Source organism: Haemorhous mexicanus, chromosome 27, assembly GCF_027477595.1.
Source record: "Haemorhous mexicanus isolate bHaeMex1 chromosome 27, bHaeMex1.pri, whole genome shotgun sequence".
NCBI classification, from domain to species: domain Eukaryota; kingdom Metazoa; phylum Chordata; class Aves; order Passeriformes; family Fringillidae; genus Haemorhous; species Haemorhous mexicanus.
Window position 1 is genome coordinate 2,601,333 of NC_082367.1, and position 18,321 is coordinate 2,619,653.

Genomic DNA, 18,321 nt, shown 5'->3' on the forward strand with positions numbered 1-18,321 from the left:
CTGGATCTCTGTATAAGGCCTCTGCTCTCAAAGGGGATCACAGATCCTAACACAGCATCATCAGCAAATTTATTTCATGTACATTCAACTTCCACACCAACATAACTTATGAAGACATTAAGGAAACCCCACCACAGACTGCTCACCAGCCTGACAATCTCATTTACTAGAACTCTTTGCATCTGACTCCTGTCAGCTCACTCCTCACCCAACCTACTGTGGACTCATCAAGCTGTGTCCTGGACATTTAATCCAGGGATGCTGTGAGAGACAGCATCAAAAGCTTTGATAAAGTACATGTAGGTGATAAAGCCTTGGTTTGACACTGGCCAAATGCCAGGCACCCACAAAAGTCACTCACCCTCACTCCCCAGCTACAGCTGGGCTGAGGAGAGAAAAATTTGATGAAGGCTTCATGAGTTGAGATAAGAACCAGGAGAAAACACTCCATGGGCAAAACAAGCCCAGTGTAGCAGTACAAAATGAGTTTATTACTAACAAAATCAGAGGAGGATAATGAGAAGTAAAATAAGCCCATAAAACCATCTTTACTTTCTTGTACCCCTCCCTCCTTCCCACTGACAGTGCAGGGAGACAGGGTGTGGGGGTTTTGGTCAGTTCATCAGGGATGAAAGGATTTTCTTCTGCTGCTCAGGGAGAGGAGTCCTTCCCCCGTGAGACTGTGGGGTCCCTGCCACAGGAGACAGTTCTCCATTAACTTCTCCACCATGGGTCCAATCTCATGACCAGCAGTCCTGCCAAAGCTGCTGCAATGTGAGTCCCTCCCATGGGCCCACAGCCCTCCCAAAACTGCTGCAGTGTGGGTCACTCTGCCTCGGGCTGCAGTCCTGCAAGGACAGGCTGCTCCAGCCTGCAAGCAGGGCCCCCTCTCTCCATGGGGGCTCCCACTGGATCACAGCCTCCTCCAGGCATCCACCTGCTCCAGCATGGGCACCTCCCCCAGGGGCTGGGGGTGGATCTCTGCATCCCCTGTGGACCCCCACGGGCTGTGGGTGGATCTCTGCATCCCCTGTGGGTGGATCTCTGCATCCCCTGTGCATCCATGGGCTGTGGGTGGATCTCTGCATCCCCTGTGGGTGGATCTCTGCATCCCCTGTGCATCCATGGGCTGTGGGTGGATCACTGCATCCCCTGTGGATGGATCTCTGCATCCCCTGTGGATCCCCAGGGGCTGTGGGTGGATCACTGCATCTCCTGTGGATTCCCAGGGGCTGTGGGTGGATCTCTGCATCCCCTATGGATCCCCAGGGGCTGTGGGTGGATCTCTGCATCCCCTGTGGATCCCCAGGGGCTGTGGGTGGATCTCTGGCTCCCCCATGGACTTCATGGATTACAGGGACACAGTTGTTTCACCATGGCCTCACCACAGCCTGCGAAGGAATCTCAGCTCTGGCACCTGGAGCACCTCCTCCCTCTCCTTCTCCACTGCCCTTGGTGTTTCCATGTTGTTTCCCTCACATGTTCTCACCTCCTCCTCTTCTCTAGCTGGAATTCAAATTGCCCCCACATTGTTTTGATTTTCTTCTTAAATCTGTTATCACAGAGGCCTTACCATCATTTCTAGTTGGCCCAGCCTTGGCCAGCAGCATGTCCACCTTCAGAGCCATCAGGGACTGGCTCTGCTGGACAGGGTGGAAGCTTCCAGCAGCTTCTAACAGAAGCCACCTCCATGCCCCTACCCCCACTACCAAAACTCAGGCTGTGCAAAACCAACATGATGAAATCATATGCTTCAAAATATCTGTGGTGCTATTTCCAGCCTAACATAAATATCTTCACAAAGCCTTGATACAAGTCTCCAGATCTGTACATCATTCAAAAAGCTCTTGTGAATTAAGAGAGATGGTTCATATGCATTACTGAATGTAGTGTAAGCATGTGTTGAACCAAGGGACAAAGTGGCTGATGAGCTGAACGAGAAGTCATGGAAATGCAGGAGACATTCTGATAAAACACAAACTAGAATGGTGTTCTGCAGCAACTGTAGTCAACCAGTTACCTCTGGTGTTTGCAAGAGACTCTGGCTTAGTCCAAAAAGAATGCTGGCTTTAGACTAACAATTTGAGAAAATACTTCTACTCAATGGCTCTTCCACTATGTTAGCATCTTATTATTACTGTGCAAGATGGGAAGTTAAGAAACCAATGGTATGTACATTCGAAAAGAGAGGATGGCACAGAACAAGAAAGTTTTCCTGCTTTCTGCACTTAAAATATTGCCCAACAAGCAACAGTGTGTTCTAACAGACACTACACTAGTTGGCAGAAAACTCACAGCCTGTGCACCTGAACAGAAAACTCATTTCAGGTGCCAGGTACATACCACATACCTGTAGTGAACCCTGCTTGTGTTCTGCAGGAGTCAGCTTAGTGGTCCATTAGAGAATCATTTTAAGATTTAAATCTATGGTCATGGTTTCTGTTTTTCACAGGAAAAACCTCTGAGCATTAAACTCTTGATCCAGCTGACACTTCACATGAAAGGAACTTCAATGGATAAAGCAAAAAGAACTGCCTGACCAAGAGGCAGCCTGCAGTAAGATCTCCAGTTGCTAGGAAACCAACCTCCTCTCTTCCTTAAAAATTGCATCTGTATGACACTGCTTGAATACTCATCGAGGAAAGCTAACAGTGCTTTAATATGGATATTTGATGTTATTTGATGCTACCACAACAGATGGCCAGGAGATCACTGTTGAGGGAAAACTCCCACAAAGCTGGCTTACCCACCATCAGATCAGCCACCTCTTCAAGTGGAACTGCTATTCATGGGCCTAGCAGGAATGGGCTTTAGTGCCCACAAGCAATTCAAAGCAATTCTCTAAGTCCCTATTTCTACACCTCCTGGCTCACAGAATACTTTTTTTTTCCCCAGATCCATAAGAGGAATAAAGGACATACTAGAAAAAAAACAATACTCTTTTTACCTCCTCTAAGAATTCTTTAGATTCCTCTTGTTTACACAGCTAGACATGCACTTGGCAGCTGCTTAAATGAAGTTTTACTAAAGTGTCAGAGCCAGCTAGTCATGACATGGGAAATATTTTAAGACTACTTGCAGTCAGTGAAATGAAACACTTTCAGTTTAACAGTTAGACTTTTATCTTCCAGCACAAATGAGAGAAGCTTTGATGGAGGTGGATGCTCTGCCAGAACACACAAGAGGGTCTCGACTGCAGTCTTTGAGAGCAGTCAGTAAGCACATGCTCCCCCCACAAAGGGTGGCAGGTCTGTGCCCTCAGACCAATTCTTTCACACCTAAACGAGTGTGGAGTGAACTTTGCAAAGGAGACAAATGACAAACTGAGCTCCTCTGTCATGCAGATGTAAGTGATGATGGTAGGAGCAAATTGCAGAAATGAGTCACTAGTCAGACATCTGTCCTAGCACTTAGCTCTACTCTAAAGAGGAAAGTTTCCTCTTTTCCTGAAAAAGGAACAAAAACTGAGGAATAGACAGCAAAATGAGAAAAGTTGTTTTCCCTCAGAGAACCTAATTTTGTCTCAGTCCTAAATCTGTTACATTTCCATACATGTCCATGAACAGACTTTCTTGTTCCTTCTCTCCCAGCTCTCCTGCTGTTATGTGTTCTGTCACAGTGTTCTATCAAACTTCTCAAGACTAAAACAGCTTGCTATAAAAATCAGCACAGACACCCTGCAACCCTTCCCTCTCCAAACCCTTTAGCCAAAAGGGCAGTGCAGTTTCCAACTCTACACACATCTTAAGAGCTCTCTTAAGCCAGGACCAAAAAGTAACAATAGGAGATTCCTCTCTCACCCAAAACACTTGCAGTGAAAGATAATTTAAGTTATACCACCATATTATGAATACAACCTTTATAAAGGATGGATGGCACTAGAGCAGGAAAAGGCTCTGTGGTCACTATGATGAACATGCCAGGGAAACAGCATTTTGGGTGAGCATTTCTGCTGAAAGTCCCAGTGGAACAGGACAAAAGGACAGGTGCTGATGTGCAGTAAGAAATGTTAAGTATGCACATCTGGCACTGTGTATTATACAGGAGCAGTTGTTGCATGGTTATCCCAGCTGTCCTAGAAACCAGCACTCATCAAGGCAGACATTCCAAGTTGTTGGCATTCATCTGCTGCACTCAGCAACAAGCTGACTCCAACCTCTTTGGTTCAGGGTTTGTTAAGACAAAAGTGGGGGGAAGTTTTGGAATCAGTATTAAAGCTAACTGCCTGAGGCACACAACCACGGGGGATGTCACAACTGTTGAACAGCATCAACTATGGTCCCATCAGGATGCTGGTATTGTTTAGTCACCTAAAAGGCCTAAGCTGAAATTATTGTTTTAAAGCCCTTTCCTCAAGCAAATATTAATGCCCCAACCAACCATCCTCAGCCAGCTGACAGTAAAAATTAGGAACCACCAGCCTAGCACATGGCAGTGCAATTTATTAACAGCCACAGAAGCAGCAGAACCCACTGCAATGCTGCTATGAAACTTTTGCTGGAACAAATTTGGCAAACCATATTTATAATTTATGTCAGCTCCTTTTCCAGGCCAGTGCATTTAAAACCAGAATTGAAATGAAGAACTCTAACAAGAAAGGCAGGAACCTGACACACCTTCAGGACTGTTCACTCAAGTAAGCATCTGATGACCATTAACATGAACTACCAGCTCACAAAACACAGCTTCAGCTAGGCACACTGAGCTACTCTCACATCTGGCTCACAGCAGCAAAAACTAGGAATGTTTTTCAGCTACTCATCACAAAACCCCAAAAAGCATGAAATCCAAACTATTCAAAGAAATTAAGCTTCAGATGACTGAAAAAGACACTTTGTGAAGCTGCTGTTGTCCTGAAGGTTAAAGTGGCAGTTGGACTAAGGCAACTGAAAATCCATTGCACTGGAGCTCCTTCTGCAGCCCCTACTCCCAAGCCTAAAAGCAGAACTGCCATCCCTTGTGGGACCTGCAGGAAATTCATTTTGATTCCTCCTATTTCTATCAAATGGAGCCTGCTAGCACAGAACATCATACAGATCAAAGAAGTGACACAAGTGAAAGAACAAAGACAAACCTTGGAACTCATCAGTGACCTGCAATCAATTACAGAAATTAGCATTTACTTGATATGATTCTGAAAGTAACAAATAATTAAGATATTTTAGTGGACATCTAGAGATAGTTGCTTAATACCAACTCCAACCATGCCCCACATAAGGCCAAGAGACTAATTCCAGCTGCTCAGACAGAGCAGGGAGAAAAACAAACCAAGGATTCCAAGATTGCCACAAATGCCAGACACATGGTAGGAGCAACATTTTAGGCAGATATTCAACTTCTCAGAAGTACCCTTTACTTAAAATGTCTAACACTTTACTGGAGAAATGTGCTTTTGCCAGATTTGTCCAATACAGGATTCCCCAGTCACATTCAGACTGTTTAGCTGTGCCTGTGGAGTATTCCAGACTACCTAGAAATGCACCTGTGCAGAAGAGCTCCAATGAATGTCACAAACCCACAGAATTAACTACATTGGAAAAGACCTTTGAGAGCATCAAGTCCAACCTATGAACTAACACCTCCTCATCAACTAAACCATGGCACTGAGTGCCACATCCAGTCTGTTTTTAAACACCTCCAGGACTGTGACTCCAATCCCTCCTGGGCAGACCATCCCAGTGCCCAATCACTCTTTCAGTGAAGAATTTTTTTCCAAATGTCCAGCCTACAATTCCCCTGATGCAGCTTAAAACTGTGGCCTCTTGGCCTGTCACTGCTTGCCTGGGAGAAGAGGCCAACCCCTCCCTGACTACACCCCCTGTCAGGTAGCTGTGGAGAGTGAAAATGTCCCCCCAGAGCCTCCTTTTCTCCAGGTTACACAACCCCAGCTCCATCAGGCACTCCTCCTTCACCAGCCCTGTTGCCCTTCTCTGGACACGTCTGAAGATCACAATGAGGGCCCAGAACTGGACACAGCACTCAAGGTGCAGCCCAGCCACTGCTGAGCACAGGGGCAGGAGCAGTTCCCTGCTCCTGCTGGCCAGGCCGGGTGCCAGGGGCCTCCTTGGCTCCTGTCCAGCTGCTGTCCTGCAGCACCCCCAGGTCACCTTCTGCCCAGCCACTGTCCCCAGCCTGTAGTGCTGCAGGGGATTGCTGTGGCCAAAGTGTGGAGTTTCTCAGAGTGTTTTTGAATGTAATCACTTCTTTTATCAACTGTTGTTATTGGTATTGTTGCTGTCACTGTTCATTTTCTTATCTCCCTGCTGTTTACAAATAAGTTGTTCTTATCTCAACTCAGCCCTCCTCTTCCTCTCACCAGAGGGGGTGGGGGAAAAGGGAGCAGCTAAGTTTAAACCACAACTCCAGCTTCCAGCTGAGTTTAAACCACAACAGTTCAAATGTTTCTGCCATGCTATTAATACCTGACATAAAGGCTAGTGAAGACTGCAGTCCAAACAGCTGCTCTTTTTTTAGCACAAGGAGCAACATATTGTCTCAATAACTGTAACATGTTTCCATTTATTTATTAAAAATTCTGACATACTTCAACTCAGAGAGGCTACCCAAAGCCAGAACAAAGGATTCTGCTACAGAAGAAAACTTAAAATATCTTTTTTTCCTCCTTAATTTTTAAGATTTTATCTTAAACTTTCCCTCCCTTCTGTATTATTTTTAACTTTAGACTACCAGAGGTAAACTGCAGTCTAGTGCACTGTTAATGAAACAGATAAAATACCAACAAGTACTTAATGGTACCACTAATGGGAAAAAATTCAGAGTAAAGGAAGAATTTCCTAGAAGACATTAGACAGAGTGTATTACATGAAGTGACACTAGCACCTCCTGTTCCTCACCTCTCAGCAGTTTCTGAATCAAGATCTTATTTCCATTGTCTAAACACAAAGTGCCTCCCAACCTAGAGTTAGTAACACTCCACACTGCCCTTTCACATGAATCTTTTATGCCCCTGAAGAGTATGAACATACTCAATTCCTCCCCGTGAAGAGTTCAGGAAAACATTTAAAAGCACAGAGTTATGAGAAACAAAGCATCTCAGGAAGAAAAATTTCTGTATTTTTATCATCGAAAAAGAAATAATTCTTTTTAAAAATGGAATTTCAAAATATTCAAACTGATGGGTAGTACAGTCCAAGCAGAGATGCATTGGTTGTACAACTGGACACATTATTCAAAATGCCAGTGAGACAGTTTCATAATAAATATTATTTAGCAACATATGAATACTACCCCACAATACAATTTAAAAGGCAACTCTTCTGTCTTCTAGTCACTGCTTACCCACCAAAACTGCCCCAAGTAATTTCTGAACAACCACACATCATCTCTAAAAACACACTCTTACCTTCCTCAGTTTCTACTGGTTGCTGGGATAGAATTTTAAGAAGAACTGGATTTTTCCATACCCCTTCCCTTGTGATATCCACCAATATTTGGAGGTTGTTATTCCCAAATTCCAGTAAAGCATCATGTGAATCCTATAAAATGTAAAAAAAAGTCATTAAGAGTCTTAGCTAAAAATTAAGCCAATGTAATTTTACAGTATCTATCCTAATATTTCACCACATGCTAATACTTTCCCACTATTCCTCTCAGTCATTACTGCTTTGACAAGTTTGCACTGGGATTTTAATAGTCCAATGTCCTTTCACTTCTCTAATCCTACTGCAAAATGTTCCAATTTCAGACTACTGAGCTGACTGAAATGGCTTCAATCAAAAAACCTTCTGCAGTTGTAACTCTTCTGCAATTTTAATGGTTTTCCATGTACACGTGTATATATATTAAAAAAACAGGAATTCTATAAAAGACAAAGGATGATTTTGTATCAAAGCATATAATGCTATTGAAAAACTCAGAAGAAAATCGAAATTTTCAAAATGAGTAACACAATGGTAAGAGTCTAAAATTGTACATTTAGTGTTTACACTAAAGATGAGCCAGTCAATTCACTTCGAGAGTCATCAGTCACTAGCTGAAGAATGCCATGGGATATTTTCATCATTAAGATGAAAACTTTCTTCTACTGGAAATGAAGATGCAAATTTCTTAGAAACGAATCTATGTCCAGTGCATTTACTCTAAGACCAGGGATTTCTGATGCTGTGAAGCCTGACCCAGAGACTCTCCAGGATCAGCAGCCCTCCAGCTGAGGTTCACCACAAAACCTCTATACACAGCTCACTGCTCAGAGTGATCAGGGCCCTGCTGCTTTGAATTCTGGAAATCTGAAGAGTAAAGGAGGAATTAAAAAAAGACATTACACACAGGAAGAATCTAAGAGTCTAACAGAGAAAAGACAGCAGCTTGAAACAAATTCCAGGCATTTCATGTCCCTATTAGAGACACAGATGTAGGGTGACTTGAACTGAAGGCATTAAATATCATCTTTCAGAATTTCCTAATGCTGACAAGCAAAGCCAACTAACCAAGCAATCTGTGGCTACACCTTCAGTAAAAATGCTTCTCACAGCAGATCTTAAGTTCAATATGTGGCAAGGCTTCTGCTGAGCTGTGTTTCAAGTTGCTCATATTTTTAACACAATCTTTAACCTCAGGCTTGCTTTTGATAGCCTCTGTTGTACTCTTAACTGGAGAAAGGTTTCTAGTGACTTGAAGAAATCACCAAGAGTAAGAAACCCTGGGGAACTACAGGTCAGTCAGCATAGCCTGACCCCAAAAAGAACATGGGACAAACTCTCCTGGAAACTACATCCAGTAATCTGACTACTGTGACAAGCTACAGATGACATTAGTCATACTTGGCAAGGCTTCTGACAATCTCCCACAGAATCTTGAAAACAAAATTGTTAAAATAAGGAAAAGTGGACAAAATACAGGTAAAAAAACCAGCTCAATAGCCAGACTTAAAAGGCTTGTGACAAACTGTACAAACCCAACTGGCAGCTGTGTCCCAGTATCACTTCTCAGGGTCAACAGTGAGCTGGCATTTTTAACCCATTTATTGCCTGAAAAATGGACAGAGCACATTCATTATCTGCCAGCCCACAGGTCCTACAGGCCCAGGAGAGCAGCTGACCCTGCTGGGCAGGCAGCCATTAGGGCATCCAGCAGAACATCACTGACAGGGACTCTCTGAGGCTCAACACAGACAAATGGAAGGGCTGCACAGGGTACAACCCCAACTACCAGAACAGGTTGGTCACAGTCACAAAGTGACAACAACAAAGGCTGGCCACCAAGGCCCAACCCCTGGCCAGTAGCCAAGCTGGCTAGGTCCCAGTTTGGCACCACAGGTCTCTAGGGTCTGTAATTTAAGTGCAGGTCAGCAGTGGGACCTTACTGCAAACAAGACTAGCTATGCTGAACAATCTCACACAGAGCACAACAAAGACATTCCTGAAGTGTTTATTCCTGTTTGGCACTTTTGAAATTCCACTGCAGTACAACTCCTGGCTGGCAACTGTCCTGTGAAATTCATTTGTCATAGTAATCCACATCCAGCAAAGACCAGCAAGTGCAGAAGAGAGGGTGAAAAGGAAAATCTTAGAGCTGTCTTAATCTTCACTATATTGCCAGAAGGTAGCTGGAGCTGCCTAGGGAGGGAGTCACAGGAAAGGAAATTCTCTTAAGTGTGTGTGCAGGAAGTGTTTCCATATGTGAACCCTCATTTTGAAAGGACTAATGAAAGTTTGTGCATTTTCCATGCCTTAAAGACAACATGTGGTGGGGCAGGACCCTAAGCAGCCTGACTGAAGAAGGCCCTCTCACTCTGAGTGAAGAGGTGGATCAGGTAACTGAGCTTTCTTCCAGCACACCCATGCCTCTGCCACAACAGAAACCTTCAGAGAGCTGCAGATTGAACACACTGAAATTTCAAACTATTTCAACTAAGTCTGCAAGCACACTTTGTGGAAGTCAGTGCTTCTGCCCTATTATGAGTATTTTTCCAACTGCAAGGAAAAAACCAAACCAACACCAGAGTGAGCAAAAAAACCACACATCAGGAGTTCTTTCCAAACACAGAACTATAGTGCAGACTTCCACCTTCTAAGGACCATAAAATTAGAAGTCTTATAGCTGAATGCAACAATCAAGCAGTTTTGGTAACTTTAAAAATCTCATTTTCCTTAGCAGTACCAAAGATTTCCAGTAGATATTGCCCCAAAGTTAATTTCAGTTTTAGATAACTGTTGTAACTGTATTCCAACTGTTAGCTCACAGCAACCTGCTAACTGAAATCATTAAAGACCACACTACTTCTAAAAGTGATTATAAAGGAAGTAAAACTAGGGAGTGAGTTATTGGTAAGACCACCTCAAAAATCAGGTGTAGGTGTTGGTAGAGGAGTTGGTGTTAATTGGCAGATGCACAGCTAGCCAAGCAGGATGCTTGTAAAGACTGATTTCTGGTCTTGAGCCTGAAATGCTACTCACAAGGCCAAAAGTAATTTTGGAGAGTCACACCTGGACCCTAAAGACACGAGAGACTTGACCTGCTCTTGACCAGAGCTCAAACTGCTCTTAGCAATCAGCATTGGGAGACTGCCACACAAAGGTTTCAGGCTTTGAATTAGAACTGAATTTTCCTTTGAATTGAAGGATTTGAGAACATCACTTAAGCAATCCTTAGGCTCACACAGCTGTTGTCCTCTCGAGTCTTTGCTTCCACTGCATGCTGGAACAGTGAACAAAACTCACCACAAAGACCCTCAGGGAAGAAGTGGGGTTTTTTGTTTTGCTTTTTAAATCTAAAACATGATCAATTCCCCTCTTTACACTGAGCTAAATGACGTGCCAATAGAACCAGCCAGGTGAATGACACACAATGCTAAACACAATGCTACTGCCAGAAGATGCTCAAGTTGTAGCCTCAGGGCAGCTTTAAAAACACCACTGGAAAACAGCAAACTCATCTAAAATTGCATCCATGAAACACCTAACCACAGCCCAGTTTCTGTAACTGTAGTTACTGCCCATGGGAAGTTCATGTATATTATCTTCAGTCTTGGGGATGATTAAGAAAACAGCTACAGGTGTGCAGACAGACAAGACACTGGATCTTACCTAAAAAAATCAATAGAAGCCCATTTCAACAACCTCTACTTCAGGCCTTTCCCAGCTACATGCCACACAGCATTAAGTCTTTTCACCACAACAGGTTGCAGAGCATCCATGGTAAACTCTCTTCCTTCACACCAATGTTACAGCATTAATCTCAGTCTTAACTAGAGATCAGGTCAAAGACTAATTCCAAAAAACCATCAGCATTTAAGATCCTATACTTCACCTGGAAGACTGAACTCGATGAACTTTAATCAGCTTTATTCAGCACAGGTGTTATGCCCTAGAAAGGTGTGGAACTGCCAATGAAAGCACTGAGGAGCTCAGAAGAGCACAGCAGCCCATTCATCTGCCATCACTACTGCAATGACATGGCTGACAAAAAAAATTTAAAAATCATACAACCTGGACACAGGTTAGGTGCTGAAAATGCCACTGTCCCTCAGATTATGACATTCAATGATCCAGATATCCAGCATAAACAATGTCCTCCCAAGAGCAACTGTTCCCTAACTGAGGGCTTCAGGATGCACTACAGAGCCAGCAGAGCCCAGCCCAGCTATGGGGATCCATCACATTCCAGCACCTCTGTATTGAGGGCTGAAAGGACCTGAGAAGGTGAGAAAGAAAAGGCTTTTGATACAAGCAAGCTGATTTACTGAGTCAACCCAGTGTTTGAGATTCAGGGTATCAATATCAAAACACCAAACATAAAATTCACCAACATATGCAGCATAAATATTTAACCACTGTCAGTACACTCCCCTTCCACTACAGTGCTGAGCTGAACCAGATAAAGCTAATATTAATGGGAGTATATGCAAAAATCTATTATGAATACATCAAAAGTCCTTGAAGAAACTTAATGCAACATTTACATATACAGATCTCATTAAGTTATGACAACACCATAAACAGGTTCTAAAAAGCAGGACATAAAACATTTCATTCTAGATGAAGTCAGGAAAGAATAATACAGTAAGAGCCTATGGACAAAGCTCAAAAGAAAAGACAAGCCTTGAAACAGTTTACTAAAAACATCAGGATTTTTCAGTCCTGGCAGTTTAGAGTGATCAGCATCTACTACAGCCTCACAGAAGTTTTGGGCTAATGCTCTCCCTCAACTCACAGTTTTTCTAAATAAAGCATTGATGCTCTTTGTAAGGCTTGAAGGGAACCCTGTTCCACAACCCATATTCAATACTCAGAACAACACATCTCTACTCCCACTGAAGACATTTTTGAATGCATGGTTTTACCTTCTTCACCTGACTAGATTATATCAATCCACACAGCACTTCTGCACTGAGCTCCTCCCCCAGAGTAACAGAGTTTACTTGTATCAAGAGCCCTGTTGTAATTCTGCCCAAATCCTTTCACTCATCTTTTACAGCATTCCCCCACTCATCCCTGCATCTTTTTGCTTGCTGCCACTAAATAAATCCATGCTGAGACTCCTGCCATACAATCTCACATCTTGTTTTCATTTTGCCCAAGCTGCCTCTGATCTTGCTTCAGGCTGAGGAAAACTGGACTCATGGGTGACTGCAGAACATAACAGCAGTTTATTTAGGATACCAGAACAAACAGGTTCAGACACCAAATAAAGATTTTGACAGCATTTTGTGTGTCCACTATAAGCTGGACATCTGTGACACTCCACTTTCAGGTCTAGGATAGCCCTCACACCTTGATGCTTTGAAATGCAAGCCCTCACTCATCTTTCAGGTTCCTGGGATGAAAATTTATTTGAAGTTTCACTGACTCCCATTACCTGTGCAGATTGTTACAGAGCAACAATTACTGCAGGCAGATCCAAAAAGTACCTCCCACATTAGGAGTTCCAGTCCTCTGAAGCCACGCTTGTTTGTTTTGTTAGGAAAGCAATAAGCACATTTACATCCATCAGTCTTGGGCATGTGCTAACACACCACTCTGCATGTTTTCATACTGGATTTGCCTGGAGATCTGCACATCACAGTCACACACAGGTTTTAAACCTACAAGACAGCCTACAAGTGATTCCTGTCCCTATTGCCCTTCATATGACTCACATACTCCTTCTGTGGTGACAGCTGGGTTCCTACTGTACCCCGAGGCAGGGTACAAGTGTTGTCATTCTCACACTGCTGCCAGAGAGCTACTTCAAAATCTTATTAGAGTCACTTGTTTGTAAAAATCCACAAACCTCTTCAGCAAGTTTTCAGAACATTACCATGTTTAATCAGTTCACTATCTGAACTATGGGGAACATTAGGTGAGTGCTAAACTTGGAAGCCATAGCTTCAAAAGTCACTAAAAAAAGCCAAGCATATATTACTATTCCTGGCAGCAGCACATCTTGAATTTTCCTTTAGTTCCAAAAGCTGACATGAGAGATCTGAGCTTGTGCCACCCTTTGTAGAACCCCAGAAGATAAGGGCTCACATGAATGTCTCAAACACCAAGAGTGAGATGCTGAGGACCCAACCAAGGATTGTTGGTAATAACACACAAGGATTGATGCTAATAACACATTGTGAAAAAGAATAAAATGTGGCTGGAGAAGTTACCTGAACCCTTTATCCAACCCCCCCTGCTGTGTACCTACGCAGTAGGTAAAGCACTAATACACCAATTGCCATGCCAAACATGTAATTTACAAATAAAATTTTGGTTTTGTGCACCCTGTGACTTCTGTAGATTCTTAAGGCCACAAGGGTTTACAAATCTTGGATGCTCTATCCCTCTTAAGAGTGGGACATCACACCCTTCTACCACTGGAATTTAACAGCTCCCTTCTAAAATATTCAGCCTAAATAGAGCCATCTCATCAGACTAAAAATCTGCTCTCTACTGACAGACACATCAAAGTCCAATTGCTCATTTCAAAATCCTAGAAATGCACAGATCTGTTACACCATTGAAATCACTAAACTTGGTAACAAGAATTCTCCTTGCAGATCCCTCCAGTTAAAAGCTAGCAACTTCTAGAGCTGCACTGTAACTCTGCTATAATGAAAAAAAGTCAGTATATGCCCTCCCATATTCCAAACATCTTGTTTCAGGTCTAGGCCATCTCAGTCACAAACATATTTGCCTTTTAGTGTCAGATAAGATCACAAGGTTTAGGGGAGACCTTATCACCATCTTCCAGTATTTAATGGGTAGCCACAAAAATCGATGGATATTCCCTTTTTACAAGAACTCACATGGATAAGACATGGGGTAATGGGTACAAGTTACTCCTGGGGAAATTCTGATTGGGCAACCAAGGAAATTTTTTCATAATAAGATTCAGCCACTGGAATAATCTCCCCAGGAAAGAGGTGTACTCTCCAATGTTGGACAATTTAAAGATTTAGCTGGAGAGGGTAATGGGCTATCTTGTCTAGACCCTGCCTTGTCCAAGAAAGGTTGGACCAGATGATCCTTGAGGTCCTTTCAACCTGGTCCTCTGTGATTCTGACTCACTCCTCTTTACCCTAAATGACTGTGTAAGTAAATTAAAGAAGAATTATTTTGGAAACACTAAGTTTCAATGTCTTGCATCAGCCCTATCATAAAAGATGAAACTGTGGCTGACCACCCTTATCTGTGGCATCCCCACAAAAGGGCTGGGAGCACAGGCCCAGCCTTTGGCCAACAGCCAAACAGACACTGGCAAAATGAGCTGCTACACCCTCAACCCTGGCTCTGGAGTGCTGCAGTGCCCATTGTGCTCTGCCACAGTCACTAAGGGAGTCACAGGACCTATGCACTCAAAAGAAATGACAGATCCTTGTCACCAGTAAGGCAATAGGATTTAAACTATCCAAACTGCATTTCTTTCTGTTACCAAGTACGTGCCACACACAACTCTTTCTAGGGTTCCCATGATAATAAATATTCCATGATACTTCAGGAAAAGGTTTCTCTACACCTTGACTCACTCAAGCACAGACCATCTCTGTCCCTTCTGCCACTAGCAGGACTACAAAGCTCTGTTAGACTGCTTCTCTCAGTTTAAAGTGACAGGTTTATTCATCTTCAGTCTACTGAAAAGTTTTCACACCTCTTGTTTCCTTGACTGCAGGGAAAACAAAAATAGAAGCTCAGTACTAGCATCTTCAGAGCTAATGCAGCAGTAGCCAAGCCTCAGGGACTGAGAAAATCCCCAGTCAAAGGGGTATAAGGTCATGCAATAAAGACAGCTGCAAGGTCTAAGTCCCTTCCAATTATCTCCTGCCAGAATCCTCACTTCAGTGACTTATAACTGAGATTAGCTTCCAACTTCAGCAGAAGAGGCAACAGCAGAAACAGAGCAGTCCCTGGTTCTGAAGGGCCCAGCAAAATGAATACAGCAATGCCACTCCTGTCTTTCAGCTCCAGGAGGAGGAACACCAGTTCCTGCAGACAGCTGGCTACTACCTCCAGACTAAAAGCCAGAACACATCTCTTCTTCCTACACAGTCTACATCAGCCATCTTGATTTGAGTGCAGGAATGTTGTAGCATGAGCTTATTTCAGCACCACCCATAAAGAAACACTTCTAAGAACCAGCTGGACTAAAGACCTGCCCTACCATTTCCATCCCTCTCCAATCAGGTACAGACACTAACCTGCCACTCAGGCCTCCACAAAAGCTCTTTTATCATCAAAGCAATGCTTCAGAGCTGCTAAATCACTTCATTTAACTCAGTCTGTCTCTCACACAAATCATTCAATCAAGACTTCCTAAGGTTCTCTTGCTCAAGCTGCCATCACTGTGTGGTTATAAATATGCTCTTGGGCATTAAGACTCCCATTATGGTTGCTGCAGTCAGACTTTTGCTGCTCAGAAATTCTTGCTGCCTAGGTAACAGCAATGCAGGACAAGTGGAACTCAGGGGAAGGGTAGAAGAGAAGGAATACAACTGCAGCCTTTTTTTTTTTAATATGTAAATTGCAAAAAAGAAATTCAGAACACTTACCTGAATGGATTGATGGAATCCTAACCACACCTCATGTGGCAATTCACTTTCAGGAATTGAAAGCAGTAGCTCAAAACAACTCCTGGAAAAGCAAAAGGCAAGTAAACAAGCTACCTGAACACATTCTCTTGTTACATGAAATAACATTTCTGGCACATACCACTTAGTATTCAGCTAAGCAATGACAGTAACACTGAAATATGTTAGATTGTGCAAATCACTTAAAGGCCTGAAACAGCCTGTAAATCAGGCATGATTCATCATATGGAAACAGTGCTCCTTTTACTACATGCAAACTCTCTAATTTAAGATTGCAGCTACTCTCATCATAAAGATAGTCCATTAAATGTAGCTTAGGAATATTGCATCAGAGAATTCTATTCTTTCTTCTCAAAGGAAACCTAGTAATCATTCTAAATAAAACTCACTGGAGTCCAGCATTGTCTCTGCTAGAGAGAGAATGAAAGCCAGCTTCACCTAACTCAACATTTCAGCACTGACATAGATAAGGAAAAAACCCCTAAGAAACAGCTTGACAGAAGACACATGCATCAGCACCAAAATGGATATGTTAAGAGAGCATCAGCACCTAGAAACACCTTCTGAGTCTTTGATACCAAAGGGGGGAACATTCCAATACCTACAGCACAAACTGCAACCTGCCAGGGCAGGACTGCTGCCTGTCTTGTTCTCAAACAGGAGCTATCCAGCCTTGTACAGAACACATGGATTGCCTAAAACCCTACTGAACAACTAGACCTAGTCAAACTGAAAGTGTTCACCATGACACTCTGCCTAGAGACTCACAAGACTTATACACAGCAGAAGCATTTTCATAAATTGTGACAAATATAAGGAGAGAAAACTAATCTAGGACATCACCTATAAAAAAGCACTATAAACTTTTTTATAAGCTACATCTACACTGTTAGATAGTGTCAACTCTTGCTGCTTTTTCTTCAAAACACCTTCTCTCAAATATTAAATAGAAGAATGATAGGGCAACACATTCAGTCTTATGACAGATACACAGAAGAGCTGAGCCTGGGGAAGTGGAAAAGGAAAAGATCACCCTGAAGCAAACACGAGTTTCAGACTTGCTTAGTACTCAAGAAGAACATCCATCTTCCTGCTGACTCCTGATAAATGCATTGAACAGTCACCTACCAAATGCTATGCCTACTCAGATTCAGCAGCCATATACATCAACAAGACCAAATGGATGAATATTGACTAAGTATCTGACCATCCTTTTCACATCTCATACATTTCAGCTCACTCCCAATCCTGGTTCCTTGAAATAGAGGTTGCTGCAAAAAGCTCTAAGCACTTTTATTAGATGAGCAGAAGATACAACAGCCTCCACCACTGTCATTCCATCATTATTCACACCATCAGGCACAACACTTTGGTGATGATGAAAAAGCTGGCAACAGGACCACCAGATATTCCCACTGTCACAGGTCTCAATAAAATAACCAGGACTTTGTTGTGCCTTCTAGTCCAACTTGGCAGTACAAGTTAATTCACCAGCCCAAATGTTTAGACCCAAGTGGCTGCTAACAGACTATCAAAACCAACTTTGTGAAACACCTGAACTCTATTTTAACATAAAACCCCCTAAAACTTAAAAAACCCAACAAAACAACAACAAGAAAACCAACAAAAACCTCCAAACAAAAAAACCAACAACAAACCAACCAGCCAAGAAAATCCCTATGTGTGTGTTCTGTTTTTCTCCACCTCACACAGACTCTACAGCCAGTAACACACGTGCAAACTTCATGGTCAATGTGCTTTTGTAAAGTCTTTTGATGCACACCTCACTTTCAGACTCAGTCAATCAATCCTACCTATGTTCACTTTCAACTCCTAGAATTACATTTTCTAGAACATTTCATATCTATGATATTGGTTATATCATATAACAGACTTGAAGAAAATGTCAAAGAGAGCTTTTAAACATCATTTTTCTAAACTTAATGCTTAAGTTGCTACTTGGACAGTGAAAAAATCTGCAATTATACATTTTGAGAGCATTGTGTACACAGAGTGAGATAGTCTAGGAAGACAAGAGGATTTAATTTATGCCTCCAGAGTTACTGTCTGAAACATGGGACTGATCTGAACCAAAAGGAAAAAGTTCTTTTGCTGCAAGTCTTCAAGTTCTCAGGATCCCAACACAGAGAACTCTGGTCTGGAAGTCACTCTGTAAGAAATCTGGAGCTCCAGATTATAAACTACCATGTAAAACAACTTACAGCACAATTGTAAAAGCAATATCCAGGATATTCCAATCACAACTTCCTTGGCAGAAGAATAATTAGAATTCTAAGACCATTAATTAA

At 42.6% G+C, this 18,321-nt stretch overlaps 1 protein-coding gene across 2 annotated transcripts in view; it reads right to left on the reverse strand.

Moving 5' to 3' along the window:
• The window catches only part of RLF (RLF zinc finger), a 40,254-nt gene that overhangs the window by 12,069 nt on the left and 9,864 nt on the right, over positions 1-18,321 (reverse strand). Inside the window, exons 3-4 of one of the 2 annotated variants that reach the window (XM_059868437.1) lie at positions 15,974-16,055; positions 7,364-7,496 (exon numbers count right to left, since the gene is read on the reverse strand). In XM_059868437.1, coding sequence (XP_059724420.1) covers positions 7,364-7,496; positions 15,974-16,055 — 215 coding nt within the window. The remainder of the gene's footprint in view (positions 1-7,363; positions 7,497-15,973; positions 16,056-18,321) is intronic. The other variant, XM_059868438.1, reaches the window with a different exon arrangement.